This window comes from Syngnathus typhle, linkage group LG4, assembly GCF_033458585.1.
Source record: "Syngnathus typhle isolate RoL2023-S1 ecotype Sweden linkage group LG4, RoL_Styp_1.0, whole genome shotgun sequence".
Classification (NCBI taxonomy): Eukaryota; Metazoa; Chordata; class Actinopteri; order Syngnathiformes; family Syngnathidae; genus Syngnathus; species Syngnathus typhle.
In genome coordinates, this window is record NC_083741.1 from 2,776,044 (window position 1) to 2,795,289 (window position 19,246).

Below are 19,246 nucleotides of genomic sequence, written 5' to 3' on the forward strand. Positions count from 1 at the left end.
CTCGCGGGTAAAAGTTTTTCTTCGCTTGATTTCATTTGTGTGGCGGGCTCCATCTAGTGTTGAAACTGAGAAGTGCAACAGAGTTGAGCTCAAGGTTCTTGTGCGGGCCATATTCAATTATGTTTTCAGAATTTGCTGCGGGCCAATAAAAACTGGACCGCGGGCCGCAGTTGACCAGCGGGTCGTAGTTTGGACACCCCTGCTCTAAAGTATAGTTCATCATTTTCACCAAGTTACTGTTTTGTATGTTTGTATTCTGGTCATGTTGTGAGTGAAGTCACACAAGTTCTTTTTTAACATGATCACATGATAGCACGATTATTCTTCAAGGCATTAAGAGGAGTAAAATCAGCACCATGCTTGACAGTGCCTAAACAAGTTAGCATGTCCATCAAGCAAGTACCGTATGGACAATTTAAGAAAAGTGTCACATACCTTCAAAATGTGTATTATGATTAATATGAAGCCAGACATCTTATGAAATCACAGATGCCAGAATCACAATACATTGATTAGCTACGTATAACATTAACTGTAGTCCTCTTTTGGAGCTGATGTTGAGTAAAGGTAGGTTTGATGATGAGCAAGGTAGGTTCGATGATGAGCACCAGCAAGTTTTATTACCTGGACTTCTCTTCTTACCGTAACTCACTGTGAGTCACTCATGTTCTCATATGACCAGTTAGTAGTTTCTTTAGCTTTATTTTAATAAACTGTTATCAAATGGGAAAAAGCATCAATGTGTCTTGGATCATGCTGATTTTAAGGTTGACTTGATTTAGATTCAGGGAACTACTTGTTTAGTTTATATTTACGACTGTCTTATGCTTGTCTTTGCTTTTCTTCAACATCAGCTTTTCCCTTCACCTCGTCTTCTGCATTTTTTGCATTTAACCACCTGTTTTACTGTCCTTGTCAGGTCTGTATCATACTTTAGGTTTCCTGTGTTTGGCTTCCCTGTTTTAATTCCTTTTATTATTTAATGTGTTTGGTCTTTTAATACTCTAATTAGCAACAATTTCCACTGGGTTTTATGTTTGGGAGTTTTCCTGACCACATTTGGGTCCCCTCCCATTCTTTCTTTCCTCCTCTGGCACAGTAGTTTATACAAAGAGAAGCTTCAAGTATTATCTCTTCACATTAATTTATTTGTTTGTTTTTTGTCTTCAAATGTGTAATGACTTTGTTGTAGCTTAATGTATTGCACTCTCGTTTTCATCTAACGTGTTTTTCTTTTGGTGTTGCAGAGCTTTTGTCCCACAGAGCGCAGCCATAATGCATCTTCCCGCAGATATCGGTAGGTTGACACACAAATGCACAACATCATCACAGACATAAAAATATTCTATTTGGACAAATACAAATTTATCTGTGTAAATTACTCCAATACAGATCGTTTTGAAATTAAACAAGGAAAAGATAAAATGAGACATTCTCATAATTTAAAGTTAAAGTCCCAATGATTGTCACACACACATCTGGGTGTGGTGAAACTTGTCCTCTGCATTTAACCCATCCCCGTGTGATTTTGATCCATCCCCTGGGGGGGAGGGGAGCAGTGAGCAGCAGCGGTGCCACGCTTGGGAATCCTTTGGTGATCTAATCCCCCAATTCCAACCCTTAATGCTGAGTGCCAAGCAGGGAGGCAATGGGTTATCCCACAACCTTCCAGTCTCAGGGCGGACACTACCACTAGGCCACTGAGCTGATAAACAATTCCCAAGTCTCCTGATGCAGTGTATCAGATTTTATTTGGTCAATTTACACAAAGAATAAAGAATTCCAAACATAAATTTGAATTTGATTGTTTCTATGTAAATTTATAATCCAAATAGCTGTTGATGAGATTGAAGGAGAATATTATAAAATAGATAGCAAAAGGTTATTAAGCGTAGAAATCTAAGATCTTATGAGCCAAAGGATCAGACCCTGAGTCAAACGTGACAAATGCAGTATAATGACAGAGATGCCAAAGTAACAGGGCAGGGCTGTTGGCTGATCAAGGGTTTTCTGAAAGGCTCATGCAGTGACACTTCTTAGCTCTAGGTGGAAGTGTGTCCCTATAATGTACCAGGAAAATACAGTATGTACTGTACTAATCAATTCAGGGTTATGCTAGTTGAATTCAAAAAAATAGTTCTTGCTTGCTTTTAAATATTACATTTCATTGCATCTTACTCACCAAGTACCGTTTTTCCCATGTATAATGCGCAAAATGTAACTAATTTATTGTCCTAAAATCTGGGGTGCGAATTATACATGGGTACAAAAAAAAAAAAATTTTTTTTTTTTTTTTTAAATCCGGATATTATACGGAGGCCGCCATTACAGATGTGCTTTCTTCTCTGCTGTTCACTTCAAACACGCTCCATAAGAACACAATGCTCTCGTATCAGACGCTTGCTAGATCACCTGCTCGTTTGCTGTCACAATGTACCCTACACAAATCCGAAACATTTCTTCGCTATTGAGTATGCTAGCGCATGCGCAGTGATACTGACCGGCAAAATAACATCCGGTTGTTCCCAAAGATGATCTTTTTTCTGAAGTAATTTTACGTTCACGGACTTAAGTAGGAGTCACAATTTGGGTGCGTATTATACATGGGTACAGGCTTTTTTCCAGCATCAACATGCCATTTTTAGGGTGCGTATCATACATGGGGGCGCATTATACATGGAAAAAAACGGTACATTTTACAGGTGATTTATTTCGCTTTGGGTCATTGTTTGAAATGTATTTGTTTATTTACAGGTGATTACACTGACTTTTATTCATCCAGGGATCATTCAACTAATGTTGGCACTATGTTTCGAGGGAAGGAAAACGCCCTAATGCCAAACTGGTAAACTAACATTAATACTTGAATGGTACACCATCTGCAGGCAAGTGCTCTTAGAGAGAGAGAACTGTGTGAGACCAACTGCCCAGCGGTCTTGGCGTTATGATGTGAACAGTCACAGTTCAACGTTCATTTTATTGATGAAGGTGATGCTCATATTATATTAGCACAAGGGCATTCCAGCACAGCAGCATAAGCGTGACCTCTGGCCACCTCTGCCTCGAAGCACAAACATAATTTATTTCCAGGTCTTTGTTGTAGGAATGCTAAGTCATCTTGCTTTCTTGGGTTTGACACCGCACTGCCTAGATTCGAAGATGATATGATAAATAGTATTCTCATCCGCTAATATCCTCATGGTGATTTTGTCCCCTCTTTCAGTTGAATTTGGGCTGGAGATTATGTAGTTATTCAAGAGTACTATTGTACACTATGTGTATGACAAGGCTGAGTTCTCCTTTTATAAACAGCCCAAGCCTGAGAGGCCAGACATTGTTGCTTCACAAAAGACGCTGGCTTGAGTCTCTCTTTCCAAAAAACTGGAAGCCTCAAATCATCCAGATTATTTTAGAGAGGAAAAGTTGTAGCCCAACTAAACAATTTTGATAAATTGGAGTTTCGCATTATAATTACTTTTGTCTTGCTTCAATTTTCCACCAAATAAAAATAAAACCTGTACTATTGCGTTCTTCATATTCTGTATTTCAGAAGCAATGTCCCTCAGATAATTATGGTACCTAAAAAACAGTTAAAACAATTTGATTAGTATTTTTTATTGTCTTTATTAATTGGCACCTTATCTTGTGCAGGTTAAGACTTCCTGTGGGATATCATGGTAGAGCATCATCTGTGGTTGTTTCTGGTACGCCCATTCGTCGGCCGTTGGGCCAGATGAGACCCGATCAGAGTAAGTTCACAATGGCACAACTCTATGTTTGGACTATGCTGATTATTGTTGACCAAACGTACCAGTAAATGAAGCGCATGCATACAAATTTTCAACAATATGAGTATAAATGTTATATTTTAGCTAAAGAAAAAGCTTTTATGTCTTACTATATAATTAAATGCTAAATTGTTACACAGTACATTCTACACATTATGAATATTTCAGAACAGAGAACAGTACAAGTGATCATAAATGATGAAAGTTACAGCAATGTTACTTTCCTTTGTTGCAGCAAAACCTCCTGTGTTTGGTCCGTCAAAGCAATTGGACATTGAATTGGAAATGGTGATTATATTTTTCTCTCATTTTATCACATGCATATTTGTAAATGTAACTCTATAAAAAAAGCTATTTAATTGAAATATATATATTTTTTAATATCTAAAAATATACATATGTTTTATTCTCTGTTTAGGCTTTCTTTGTTGGCGGGGGGAATTTGCTAGGGGAGCCAATCCCCATTGAGAAAGCCCATGAACATATCTTTGGCATGGTACTTATGAACGATTGGAGTGGTAAGAACATCTGCACATCATCACTTGCCCTACATTAAATTCACAAAAATAAATTGGTGAGGCCAGTGCAGTAAGTGAATTGTGTTGGATTTAATAAACACTCACTAACAGTGAAAACATTCCACCCCATTACCCGCAATAGGATCAGCATGGGAGAAAGATGGATGGATCAATACCATGCACCTTGTGTGTCTATGCATATGACATTTTTACATCAAGATGTGAAGTACTGTAAATGTTCAGGCCTTGTCGCGTAAAAAAATCAAATAAATAATACCGTTTTTTTCCGTGTATAGTGCGCCCCCATGTATAATACGCACCCTAAAAACGGCATGCTGATGCTGGAAAAAAGCTTGTACCCATGTATAATACCGTTTTTTTCCGTGTATAGTGCGCAAAATTTTACTAATTTATTGTCCTAAAATCTGGGGTGCGCATTATACATGGGTACAAAAAAAAAAAAAAAAAAAATTTTTTTTTTTTAATTTTTTTTTTGTTTTTTTTTTTTAAGTCCCAATGATCGTCACACACGCAGGGAGGCAATGGGTCCCATTTTTATAGTCTTTGGTATGGTCTTAACTAGGCTGGATGTAATTTTTTTTGTTGGCGTTGATTTCTCCGACTGCCCGTAAACGCACCACCGCGCTTCGTGCGCGCACGGGACAGCAAACGAGCAGGTGATCGAGCAAGCGTCTGATACGAGAGCATTGCGGTCGCATGGAGCGTGTTTGAAGTGAACAGCAGAGAAGAAAGGCAAAGTGTTGTGAAATAAAATGCACAGAACGGATGCGCAAGACACGTCAGCTATATAAAGAGCGAGAGTTGTTTTCTTCCTATTAGTTTCAATTCACAGTTTAATTAGCAGTTTCAATCAGCAAATAACAAAATGCGTATTACAGGTAATATTTTATTTCACAACACTTTGCCTTGTTCCTTTGGTCTCTGCTGTTCATCCTAAAACACAAAGGCGCTCTTTAAGCAATGCGACAGTGAGCGCCCGGCGCGCTGCGGTTGCGCGACCGCACCAAATTAAGCTCCCTGCGCAGTGCGCACTGAGGTCCACTTAAATTTTAGAAAGTACATCAGGACTTTAAAAATATCTTCTAAATTTCAGCGACGGCTCTGTCACACTAATCGACCAGCCCGGTGCAGTTGGGCGGTCGGCGGCGCGCTACGGTTGAGCGTTCTCTCGCACGCTTTCTCTCTCGCTCTCGCTCTCTCTCGCTCTCGCACACACGCAAACCGGATATCATACGGAGGCCGCCATTACAGATGCGCAGAACGGATGAGCAAGACACGTCAGCTATATAAAGAGCGAGAGTTCAGTTCTCTACCTAAATCCGTATTACAGGTAATATTTTATTTCACAACACTTTGCCTTGTTCCTTTCTTCTCTGCTGTTCACTTCAAACACGCTCCATGCGCACGGAGCGCGGTGGTGCGTTTAAGGGCAGTCGGAGAAATCAACGCCAACAAAAAAAATTACATCCAGCCTAGTTAAGACCATACCAAAGACTATAAAAATGGGACCCATTGCCTCCCTGCGTGTGTGACGATCATTGGGACTTAAAAAAAAAAAAAAAAAAAAAAAAAAAATTAAATTTTTTTTTAAAAAAAATTCATAAAAATTGGGTGCGTATTATACATGGGTACAAGCTTTTTTCCAGCATCAGCATGCCATTTTTAGGGGTGCGTACTATACATGGGGGCGCACTATACACGGAAAAAAACGGTACGCACCCAATTTTTATGAATTTTTAAAAAAATCTTTTTTTTTTTTTTTTAAGTCCCAATGATCGTCACACACGCAGGGAGGCAATGGGTCCCATTTTTATAGTCTTTGGTATGGTCTTAACTAGGCTGGATGTAATTTTTTTTGTTGGCGTTGATTTCTCCGACTGCCCGTAAACGCACCACCGCGCTCCGTGCGCGCACGGGAAAGAGGCGGCTCTGTACGTATGGGAGAGACGAAGAGGAATAAAAACACCCTTGGAAACCAAAACTCGCCCCTCGTCGTGACTCGGAGCCGCAACAAATGTTTCGGATTTGTGTAGGGTACATTGTGACAGACAGCAAACGAGCAGGTGATCGAGCAAGCGTCTGATACGAGAGCATTGCGGTCGCATGGAGCGTGTTTGAAGTGAACAGCAGAGAAGAAAGGAACAAGGCAAAGTGTTGTGAAATAAAATGCACAGAACGGATGCGCAAGACACGTCAGCTATATAAAGAGCGAGAGTTGTTTTCTTCCTATTAGTTTCAATTCACAGTTTAATTAGCAGTTTCAATCAGCAAATAACAAAATGCGTATTACAGGTAATATTTTATTTCACAACACTTTGCCTTGTTCCTTTGGTCTCTGCTGTTCATCCTAAAACACAAAGGCGCTCTTTAAGCAATGCGACAGTGAGCGCCCGGCGCGCTGCGGTTGCGCGACCGCACCAAATTAAGCTCCCTGCGCAGTGCGCACTGAGGTCCACTTAAATTTTAGAAAGTACATCAGGACTTTAAAAATATCTTCTAAATTTGCCACAATAATCGACCAGCGCGGTGCAGTTGGGCGGTCGGCGGCGCGCTACGGTTGAGAGTTCTCTCTCGCAAAGACACGCAAACCGGATATCATACGGAGGCCGCCATTATAGATGCGCAGAACGGATGCGCAAGACACGTCAGCTATATAAAGAGCGAGAGTTCAGTTCTCTACCTAAATCCGTATTACAGGTAATATTTTATTTCACAACACTTTGCCTTGTTCCTTTCTTCTCTGCTGTTCACTTCAAACACGCTCCATGCGACCGCAATGCTCTCGTATCAGACAAGGCTTGCTCGATCACCTGCTCGTTTGCTGTCTGTCACAATGTACCCTACACAAATCCGAAACATTTGTTGCGGCTCCGAGTCACGACGAGGGGCAAGTTTTGGTTTCCAAGGGTGTTTTTATTCCTCTTCAACGTCTCTCCCATACAGAGCCGCCTCTTTCGCGTGCGCGCACGGAGCGCGGTGGTGCGTTTACGGGCAGTCGGAGAAATCAACGCCAACAAAAAAAATTACATCCAGCCTAGTTAGGACCATACCAAAGACTATAAAAATGGGACCCATTGCCTCCCTGCGTGTGTGACGATCATTGGGACTTAAAAAAAAAAAAAAAAAAAATTTAAAAAAAAAATTAAACTTTTTTTGTACCCATGTATAATGCGCACCCCAGATTTTAGGACAATAAATTACCGTTTTTTTCCGTGTATAGTGCGCCCCCATGTATAGTACGCACCCCTAAAAATGGCATGCTGATGCTGGAAAAAAGCTTGTACCCATGTATAATACGCACCCAATTTTTATGAATTTTTTAAAAAAAAAAATTTAATTTTTTTTTTTTTTTTTTTTTTTAAGTCCCAATGATCGTCACACACGCAGGGAGGCAATGGGTCCCATTTTTATAGTCTTTGGTATGGTCTTAACTAGGCTGGATGTAAATATTTTTGTTGGCGTTGATTTCTCCGACTGCCCGTAAACGCACCACCGCGCTCCGTGCGCATGGAGCGTGTTTGAAGTGAACAGCAGAGAAGAAAGGAACAAGGCAAAGTGTTGTGAAATAAAATATTACCTGTAATACGGATTTAGGTAGAGAACTGAACTCTCGCTCTTTATATAGCTGACGTGTCTTGCTCATCCGTTCTGCGCATCTGTAATGGCGGCCTCTGTATGATATCCGGTTTGCGTGTGTGCGAGAGCGAGAGAGAGCGAGAGAGAGAGAGCGCGCGAGAGAACGCTCAACCGTAGCGCGCCGCCGACCGCCCAACTGCACCGGGCTGGTCGATTATTGTGACAGAGCTGTCGCTGAAATTTAGAAGATATTTTTAAAGTCCTGATGTACTTTCTAAAATTTAAGTGGACCTCAGTGCGCACTGCGCAGGGAGCTTAATTTGGTGCGGTCGCGCAACCGCAGCGCGCCGGGCGCTCACTGTCGCATTGCTTAAAGAGCGCCTTTGTGTTTTAGGATGAACAGCAGAGACCAAAGGAACAAGGCAAAGTGTTGTGAAATAAAATATTACCTGTAATACGCATTTTGTTATTTGCTGATTGAAACTGGTAATTAAACTGTGAATTGAAACTAATAGGAAGAAAAAAACTCTCGCTCTTTATATAGCTGACGTGTCTTGCGCATCCGTTCTGTGCATTTTATTTCACAACACTTTGCCTTTCTTCTCTGCTGTTCACTTCAAACACGCTCCATGCGACCGCAATGCTCTCGTATCAGACGCTTGCTCGATCACCTGCTCGTTTGCTGTCCCGTGCGCGCACGAAGCGCGGTGGTGCGTTTATGGGCAGTCGGAGAAATCAACGCCAACAAAAAAAATTACATCCAGCCTAGTTAAGACCATACCAAAGACTATAAAAATGGGACCCATTGCCTCCCTGCGTGTGTGACGATCATTGGGACTTAAAAAAAAAAAAAAAAAAAAATTAAAAAAAAAAAAATTTTTTTTTTTTTTTTTTGTACCCATGTATAATGCGCACCCCAGATTTTAGGACAATAAATTAGTTAAATTTTGCGCACTATACACGGAAAAAAACGGTAGTTAAATTTTGCGCACTATACACGGAAAAAAACGGTAATGCTCTACGATTTATTGGCATCGATGCTAAACGTAAACATCGATTTATATCGCCGTGTTTGACCTCGGACATTAGACGCGACTTTATTTTGAAATCCAGTTCATTGTTGCTTGCTTCCTCTTTCCGGTAGCAGTGCGCCCGGCGTTGTTGTGTTGTGAGCAGAGCAGGCACGTGAAAGGGGAGTCGACAACTAGTACGCGGCTCCTGGGCTGGTGCTATGGGTAGTGTCCAAAAAGACGAAGAAATTTGCTCCCCTTTAGGCTTCAAGTCATTCGTTTGGAAGCGCTTTGGATTCCAAAGAAAATATGACTCAACGGACAAGACACGTGCAGTTTGTAAATCCTGCCATGCGGTGATCAAATATTCAGGGAGCACAAATCTCGCCGCACAGTTAAAGAAAAAACACGACATCAAAGTTCAGTGTTAAAATAAGCACTTTGTATACTGCAATACTCTTGTAATTTCCTAAATAAAGAGTTTGCAGTACCTTGTTGATTTTGCGTATGAATTGTTATAAATCAGGATATTGTTCTATATTTTTTTTTATTAAAAAAAAAAAAAAATCGATCGTAGAGCACTATATCGCGATATATCGTGAATGAATCGCAGCAGGCTTTAAGATATCGACAAATATCGTATTGTAGTTCTTTGTATCGATATTATATCGTATCGTGACAAAACCCGCAATTTACACCCCTGGGGGGGCGCGTGTGACCCTGGGGAACAGGCTTTTTTTTTGGCAGTACTAGAATAAAGTGTAATTGCGCATCTACTACAGCAGGGGGCAGTGGCGCTCTCATTGTTACTTCTGTCACGTTTGCGACAGTGCAACATTTTACGACTTACAAGACAAGTTAGGATAGTCACGGTGGGGAGGGGGGGGCGCGAATAGTTTTCTTCTTGCTAGGGGGGGCGTAACAGAAAATAATTGAGAAGCACTGCCCTAAAGGAAGGTGTAAAGCACGTGGGCTTTGCCTCGTAAGGAAAAATCACTAGGTGTTTACATACTGATAAGAACATCTGGGAAGAGGAGTTTGAGTGGACTAGATAGAAAAGAAAACCTTTGACCTCTAGTCAAAACATAGCAAGGGATGTTTTACGACATTGTGTAGGATGGGACAAGCTAGGTTATTTATTACTGGTTATATGCATTCCAACCTAATCCTACGATCAAGATAGTTAGGAAAACCCTGACAATGATGGTCACTTGTAGGTTCATCTGGGGTGCAAGACAGCAATGAGGCATGTTGTCTAACAAAGTGGTCTTTGTTAGAGAGGAACTGTCTCGGTAGATGTCTTCTTTTTGCTGCGTCGTCAGCTGCGTCTTGTCTGACCAAGCCGTAACTTTTCTCTTCTGTGGTACATCATAAAAACAGCAAGGCCAAACAGCAAGCATATATTGCAGTACTATTGCGGTAAAGTATTGATTAAAGAACGCATGATAACATATATATACATTTTTCTAACAGAGGTAAACGGACCAACACCATGGATCTCTCCTAAAAATTCCCGCAACAATTTTTACTCCAGACTATGACGCACTAGCAAAAAAGGGAGACCAACAACACTGTTCCCACTGAAAATGAAGGGGAGGCTCTCAAGTTTGTTGTAAAAAAATGCATTTTGAATATGATTTGTACACATAGCAGGGATTGAAACTAGCGACCATTCTCATTTTCAAACAATGCAGGATGCTCAAGGACATTGATGCACTACCTGTTTGCGACTAATCTTAACCGGTAAAGTTCTTAAGGCTTACTTTAAGGAAGTGTTTCCCATTTCCTCACCTCTGTTACCAGGTGTTTGTGAGTTAAAACTCTGCTCTGATTTTCAGATACCCCTCACCGTGTTGCCGTTTTGATTACTTTATTTGGATGTATGCTTTCACCGATTCTTCAAGATGATATATTTGGTCAGAATGTTTGCCGTTTGATGTGATCTCATAAGATTAACATATTTCATTAATCTGACCTACAGGCACTGAAGTGATGGAGACTGTTATTCATAATAACAGTGTCGTATTTTATGAGAATCACTGATAGCAGTTTTTTAGTGTGTGTTTTTTAATGCTGTTAATAAATGCATTTGTTTTCAAAAAACTTGTTTGGAATATCCATGCTTTACTACATACTAAAGGCCAAAATCTTTTATGCAATGACCTTTACAGGTCGCTTATATTACTACACACAAACACTACGTCCATCTGCTCCTGGTTCGGCCCTCCGGTCCAAATTTAGAACCCAGTTCAGCCCGCGAGTCAAAAAGTTTGCCCACCCCTGGGTTAGAATATAAAGACTAAGTAACCTGTGCCTGTCTGTGTACAGCGACAAAAGACCTCATGTTCATGAACATATAATCTCTTTCAGCTCGGGACATTCAAGCTTGGGAGTATGTCCCTCTGGGTCCATTCTTGGGGAAGAACTTCGGAACAACAATCTCACCCTGGGTGGTCCCCATGGAGGCCTTGTTACCTTTTGCAGAGCCTAATCCCATTCAGGTTTGACCATAGATGCAAACACTATAAATTCGTGTGCTATCAAACTGTGAATGAGCTGGCAACATCAAGTGTTGGTATTTTCATAGATGCACACTTGGCATATTTAGAAACAAGCCGTTTGCGCCATTGTGAGTGTGAACATCTGACTTCCCTTGCAGCCACTTGAAGCGTCTCTTATAATTGTCTTTAAATTCCGTGTGTGTGAGAGGCACACAGTCCTTGGCATGACAGAAGCAGAAACTCATTTGCTGGAGTACATGCAGGAGCTTGAGGTTTACAAAGTATGTTAATATGGAACTGCGGTCAGACCTGTATAGGCAATCACAGATAACTGCTGTGAAGTTGGAACTTGCCGACTGACTTCCACCCTGACAGTACGTGTTCGTTTGTGACATGATGTAAAGCAGCGGTCACCAAACTACGGCCCGCGGGCCGGATACGGCCCATGGGACCGTTCAATCCGGCCCGCCAACCCTGAACAAATTGTATTAAACTTTTTTTTTTTGTCATTTTGCCTGCAATGACTGCGTTTCCCCAGTAGATGGGGAAGCGCTCGCCTGCGCATTTACTACCGGAAGCCGTGTCAGAAAGCTCGGCGCACACTCACAAGTGCGTGTACGGACATGGCGCACTCGCGCTCTATTTGTATCAGTCCCGAATTTAGAGCGTGGGCTGTGACGACAGCATTCTTGTAATTTGCGCGCTGAGCTTTCAGATGCAGTTTTGCGCTTAAGCCACCCACAAACCTTCCCCTGGAATCCTTCCGTTAAAATGTCGCCCAAGGAAAAGCACGGTGAACACAGTGCCGAGCGTTTAAAAGAGAGTGGCCAATTTGGCTCGACGTACGCGACGTGACGTTCAGCCACATGAACGTCAACATCTACCCGTCACAGATCGAGGTAAACGGACCAACACCTCGGATCTCGCCTAAGAATTGCCACAACAAATTTTACTCCAGACTATGACGCACTATCAAACTTTAACAAAAAAGACAGCGGTGTCTACAAGCCTACTGGAACCTACAAAAGGATTATAAGGAAGGAACACAAGAACTTTAAGAGACTGCTCATGTGTCAGAGAGGTTCTGCTCTGACAACTGAGCTGAACTTTTATCTGTTAAGATTGTGCATGGCACAACAGAAAGTTAATGTTCCATGGTTTTTTTTCTATGAAGAACCCAGAGAGAGTTGTTTAGTTATTATTTATTTCCTGATTTTTCTGTGAAGAACTCGGAGAGGGTTATTTAGTTATTATTTATTTCATTAATAGTGTTATTAGTTTCCTGACTTTTTTTGTGTAAAGAACCTGGAAAGGGTGATTAAATAACCGTTATTTGGTTATGTGTGGCTTTCTGGAAAACAATAACTTTTTTAAGCTCGCCTACGATCGTCACATTTTTTCTGTTACAAACTGACACCGGCCCGCCATCAGAGAAGGGAAAGGTTATGTGGCCCTCACAGCAAAAAGTTTGGGGACCCCTGATGTAAAGGCATTACAGACGATCTTTCCGACAGCTCAGAAACCAGAGCCTATTTGTCCGTTTTTGAGTATTGCGTATGCGCAGGTCCCTCTTCACCACCCTTCCCTGTTGTTTTTAGGAAACGCCTCCACACTCTCATGCACTGGCGCCATTTGAAGTTGTATTCTCAAAGACGTCAAAAACAGGCTTTTTTTTGCGAGAACCTCACATCATCACGACGTTCATCAGCCATTTTCACTCAGAAGTCAAGCAGGGAACGCTACAATGAAGCCAGAGTGTCGCAGAGTTTTAATCACATTACAGGTACAGTACTTGGCGCAGAGACGTGAGCGAGCATGAATATCAACAAGGAAATAAAACACAAAAACCAGATTGATTGACAAGTTAACTGATCAATTTTGCCATCATTCACACCTGCACAATGATTGGTTGAGGTTGTTCCTCACAGAGCGCACGATTTATAGATATTAATATACATATTTTAAGACGGGCTATTTAACAGTCCGTAAGTGGGGAGAAATTTGAGAAATATTACAAAATAAATTCTAAATAAGTACGTACCTCTCTAATACCTTCAAAATTGCATTATGTGTATACACTGTCACGGAATGGGTGGAGCTGGGCGACCAAATGCAGCTTGGACCAGGGTTTATTGAGGCAAAAGATAGTTGGAAGGGAGGATGAGGGGAACAAACCAACAGAACCAGTAAACTAAAATAACTTAACAGAGACAGAGTGACAGGAAACCGACAGACCAACCTGGAAAGAAACTAACCGAACCGAAAGACCAGACAAACCGACATGAGGCGAGGGGGCGACGCAAACAGAAACCATGGTAACATATACACATAATAAAACAACCGGGGACGATTCGTGACACACAGCCGAACTCACTAATCATTGCCTTCACGGAAGTCGAAATTTGGTTCATAAGGGGATGCAAAAAATTGAGAGAAACGTTCATAAGTACGTTCATAAGTAGAGGCACCACTGCATATAATTCACATATTCAGGTACGATTTATTCGTTAAAATTGTCCCTAGGTGTGAGTGCGAGTGCAAATGGTTGTTTGTCTCTGTGTGCCCTGCGATTGGCTGGCAACCGGTTCAGGGTGTCCCCCGCCTACTGCCCGATGACAGCTGGGATAGGCTCCAGCAAGCCCGCGACCCCCGTGGGGACTAAGCGGTACAGAAAATGGATGGATGGATGGATAAATCTGATATTGTGGGCTATACTGTTATTGTGCAGTGATCTGAATTTCCAATTATATTGCTCAGTACTAAAAGTAAGAAATATCTGATAACAGTAACAAAAAATCTAATGAAGACTGTACCGTATTTTTCTGACTAAAAGTCGCTCCGGAATATAGGTCGTATTAGCCATAAAATGCACAATAACGTGAAAAATAACATATATACCTCGCTCCGGAGTACAAGTTGCATTTTGGGGGCAATTTATTCGACAAAATACAACACCAAGAACAGACATGAACGAGCAACAACAGGCTAAACGATAGGTATGCTAACGTGACATAAACACAAACGAAGATTTGAGAACGGGCCTAACGTAACATTCAGATTTATTCAAATAACTATTACATAAATAACACGTTTATAAAATCATCTGTGTCACTCCAATTCATTAAATCTATCGATCGCCCTTTATGTTAACAATGCCGGCCGCGGGCTGCTGACGGCGCTTGCACTTCAAAATATTCCACAGGCCCATATGACGATATATAAATTATATATCAAATAACTATTATATAAGCAATAATATTATCAAACCATTTGTGTCACTCCAAATCATTAAATCCATCCATCCATTTTCTGTGCCGCTTTATCCCCACGGGGGTCGCGGGCTTGCCGGAGCCTATCCCAGCTGTCATCGGGCAGTAGGCGGGGACACCCTGAACTGGTTGCCAGCCAATCGCAGGGCACACAGAGACGAACAACCATCCGCACACACACTCACACCTAGGGGCAATTTGGAGCGCTCATTCGGCCTACCAAGCATGTTTTTGGGGATGTGGGAGGAAACCGGAGTGCCCGGAGAAAACCCACGCGGACAGGGGGAGAACATGCAAACTCCACACATTAAATCCATCTATCAAATTCTTCGTTCTTTGTCAACAACGCCGCGTGCGCCCTGACGTCAGCCTCGTCGTTATACCACAGATCTAGTATATAACTATATTGTAGCGTTAACAAAGTACAAGGAAAGACGTGGGTTTGGTATATAACATATACTACAAGTTGCTACAAGAAATAAAATATATCAAATAATTATAAATAGTTCAACGTCACACGGCCCCAAGCACCGGCGTTGACTTCCAGGCAGGTGGACTTCCATCTCCGGAGGTGGCACTTCCAGCCACGGACAGCCACCCGGCCGAGCGCCGGCCCCCGACTTCCATCCACGGAGGTGAAAGAGAGCCCCGTAGAGTAAGTTAAAGTTAAAAGTTAAAGTCCCAATGATTGTCACACGAGCAAATGGGTGTGGTGAAATTTGTCCTCTGCATTTAACCCATCCCCATGTGATTTTGATCCATCCCTGGGGGAGACGGTAGCAGTGAGCAGCAACGGTGCCATGCTCGGAAATCATTTGGTGATCTAACCCCCCAATTCCAACCCTTAATGCTGAGTGCCAAGCAGGGAGGCAATGGGTCCCATTCTTATAGTCTTTGGTATGACCCGGCCGGGATCTGAACCCACAACCTTCCAGTCTCAGGGCGGACACTCTACCACTCGGCCACTGAGCTGGTCCGAGTAGGACTGGGCGTGCGTAAAAGCCATAATACCGTTTTTTTCCGTGTATAGTGCGCCCCCATGTATAATACGCACCCTAAAAATGGCATGCTGATGCTGGAAAAAAGCCTGTACCCATGTATAATACGCACCCAATTTTTATGAATTTTTTTTTTAATTCTTTTTTTTTTTTTTTTTTAAGTCCCAATGATCGTCACACACGCAGGGAGGCAGTGGGTCCCATTTTTATAGTCTTTGGTATGGTCTTAACTAGGCTGGATGTAATTTTTTTTGTTGGCGTTGATTTCTCCGACTGCCCGTAAACGCACCACCGCGCTCCGTGCGCGCACGGGAAAGACGCGTGCGGACGTGAAAAAGGCGGCTCTGTATGGGAGAGACGTTGAAGAGGAATAAAAACACCCTTGGAAACCAAAACTTGCCCCTCGTCGTGACTCAGAGCCGCAACAAATGTTTCGGATTTGTGTAGGGTACATTGTGACAGACAGCAAACGAGCAGGTGATCGAGCAAGCGTCTGATACGAGAGCATTGCGGTCGCATGGAGCGTGTTTGAAGTGAACAGCAGAGAAGAAAGGAACAAGGCAAAGTGTTGTGAAATAAAATATTACCTGTAATACGGATTTAGGTAGAGAACTGAACTCGGAGCGCGGTGGTGCATTTACGGGCAGTCGGAGAAATCAACGCCAACATAAAAAATTACATCCAGCCTAGTTAAGACCATACCAAAGACTATAAAAATGGGACCCATTGCCTCCCTGCGTGTGAGACGATCATTGGGACTTAAAAAAAAAAAAAAAAAAATTAAAAAATAAAAAATTAAAAAAAAATTTGTACCCATGTATAATGCGCACCCCAGATTTTAGGACAATAAATTAGTTAAATTTTGCGCACTATACACGGAAAAAAACGGTAGTTTTTCAAACCTTCTGTGTCACTCCAAATCATTAAATCCTTCAAACTCTTTGTCCTCCGTGTCACTTACAAACAAAGCCGCTAATGATCCAGGTAGTGCATGGGGCCCTTCGTCATCTTCGTCATCCCGTGATGGAATCTTTGTCCTTTATGTAAACAACCGCCGCGCGCTGAGGTCACTTGATATTCAAATTACAGTAATTCCTTGCTACATCACGGTTCGTTTATCGCGGCTTCAGGTTTTTTCCTTTTAATTTTGAAAATTTGTGAAAAAATTCACATATAAGTCGCTCCTCTGTATAAGTCGCCCCCTCAGCCAAAGTATGAAAAAAAAAAAAGCGCTATTTATAGTCCGAAAATTACGGTAATTACAATTAGGCACTTGGACCTGCATTGTAAATCTAGCCTCAAGAATGAATGAATCAGTCATTTCGCCATTTAGAATTGTACTTTATTCCTTATTTCAGCCTATGGCAACATGTATTAACTTCTAAGTCTCTTGATTACCTCTAGAATATACTTCATGTCATTCAGTTTTTGTTTCTTAATTACCTTTAGAACAGTGGTCCCCACCCAACCTTTTTTGCGCCACGGACCGGTTACATGTCAGAAATATTTTCGCGGACCGGCATTTATATAAATGAATAATACATTTATATAGATAAATAAATAATACATTTATAATAAATATATAAATACGATGAAATAAAATGATACGACTGACATAAAAACAAGTAGAAATTACTAAAATAAAACTCATCATTAGGTTTAATTAGTGGGAGCACTGTTTGTTTCTCAGAAACGAGCCGGTCCCATCTAGATGTAATCGGAGACAATGACACCCGAAGTGATTAAGGTTTGTCTTTTATTGCAGGATGCTTGGTCTCCATGTGTTGAAGCAGTTTTGAATGCTTCATTGCCTGGTTAGTTAGCCTGTCGCCACATATTAGCTTTGCGGGCTCGACAGGGGAAACATGTCATGTGACCGGGACGAGTGTCTTGACCTGAATTAATTGATCGTCGATAAGAAATTTGTTTCTGTGCGGCTTGGCGGCCCGGTACCAAGTGACCCACGGACCGGTACCGGTCGCGGCCCGGTGGTTGGGGACCACTGCTCTAGAACAGTGTTTCCCAACCGCTGTGCCGCGGCACACAAGTGTGCTGTGACGAATCATCAGGTGTGCCGCCCAGTTTCGTCTAATTGGTTCAAAGTGAGAAGCATGTAGTGATAGACAGGGCAATTAAATGCTCTTCCAATAGAGGGCAGTGTATCAGCGCGATATGTCTACTCTAGGAGTAGGAAGTTCATAGTTATCCTCGAGTGAGACAGTGCAGGTAATAGCAATGGATAAATATTTGAAAAGAAAAAGTACTCAATCTGACCTGGGTCCTGCAGAGAATTCTGACCCAGATGAAGGCCCTAGCATGAGCACTGGTCAGAAGAAAGCAAAAAAGGTGAGCTTAAGACAATACAATGAAGGCTATCTTGCTTTTGGATTTACTTTTACCGGAGGAAAAAGTGTGGCAACTCCGCTATGCCTGGTGTATTCAAGACATGTCTGCAGACATTGAGAAGACAGTTTTGGAAAAGTTGCACATTAGTGGGAAATTCGCTTTGCAAATTGATGAATCTACGGATATCAGTGGACACGCGCAGCTTCTGGCAAATGTGCGCTTTGTAGACGGAGATACCATCAGAGAAAACTTTCTGTTTTGCAAGGAATTGCCAGGAAGAACAACAGGAGAAGAAATTTTTCGAGTTGTATCAGAGTACATTGAACAAGGACGACTAAAGTGGCAAGACGTAAGTGTTTGCACCGATGGAGCAGCTGCCATGCTCGGGCGCACCAAAGGATTTGTAAACAGAGTGAAAGAGCAAAATCCAAAAGTCATCGCGACGCATTGTTTTCTGCACCGGGAAGCACTTGATGCCAAAACATTACCAGCAGACCTAGCTCCTGTAATGGAAGATGTCGTGCGCATGATAAACTTTGTGAAGACGAGACCAGTAAAAAGCCGCATGTTTACATCATTGTGTGAGGAAATGGTGCAGGAGCATAAAGTGTTATTGCTCCACACGGAGGTCCGGTGGCTTTCCCGTGGCAAAGTTTTAAGTCGTGTTTATGAGCTGAGGGAGGAACTCAAAGTGTTTTTGACAAATGAGAAGCATGATGACGCTAACTTGCTCTCAAATGAAGAGTGGTGTGCAAGACTGGCATATCTGGCAGATACATTTAAACATCTGAATGACTTGAACACGCGAATGCAAGGTCGAAACGAAAACCTGCTCACAAGTACAGATAAAATACAGGGGTTTCGTTCAAAGGTGCTGCTCTGGGAACAACACGTGGAAAGTACCAACCTATAAATGTTCCCAAACACCCAGAAATGTCAGAGTGTCAACAGAGCTGCACTGTGTGAGACAATAGGTAAACATCTGCAAAGTTTGGAGCAGAAGTTGTCATGTTATTTCCCTTCACTTTCCACTGATTGCCTTGACTGGGTGAGGAACCCATATAGCTCAACTGCAGTTGGAAGGGACATAACTTTGCAGGAGCAGGAAGAAATAACTGAACTGAGACAAGATCGTGGTCTTAAGCTGCGCTTTTCGTATGTACCTTTGGACAGTTTTTGGCTGACTGCTGCCAAGGAGTTCCCTATTCTGGGAAACAAA

General features: G+C 42.0%; 1 protein-coding gene across 2 annotated transcripts in view; it reads left to right on the top strand.

The window, feature by feature from the left end:
- The window catches only part of fah (fumarylacetoacetate hydrolase (fumarylacetoacetase)), a 41,284-nt gene that overhangs the window by 3,155 nt on the left and 18,883 nt on the right, over positions 1–19,246 (top strand). For both annotated transcript variants that reach the window (XM_061277347.1, XM_061277346.1), the window contains 6 exons: positions 1,248–1,297; positions 2,755–2,845; positions 3,652–3,749; positions 4,024–4,076; positions 4,207–4,306; positions 11,284–11,414. In XM_061277347.1, coding sequence (XP_061133331.1) covers positions 1,248–1,297; positions 2,755–2,845; positions 3,652–3,749; positions 4,024–4,076; positions 4,207–4,306; positions 11,284–11,414 — 523 coding nt within the window. The remainder of the gene's footprint in view (positions 1–1,247; positions 1,298–2,754; positions 2,846–3,651; positions 3,750–4,023; positions 4,077–4,206; positions 4,307–11,283; positions 11,415–19,246) is intronic.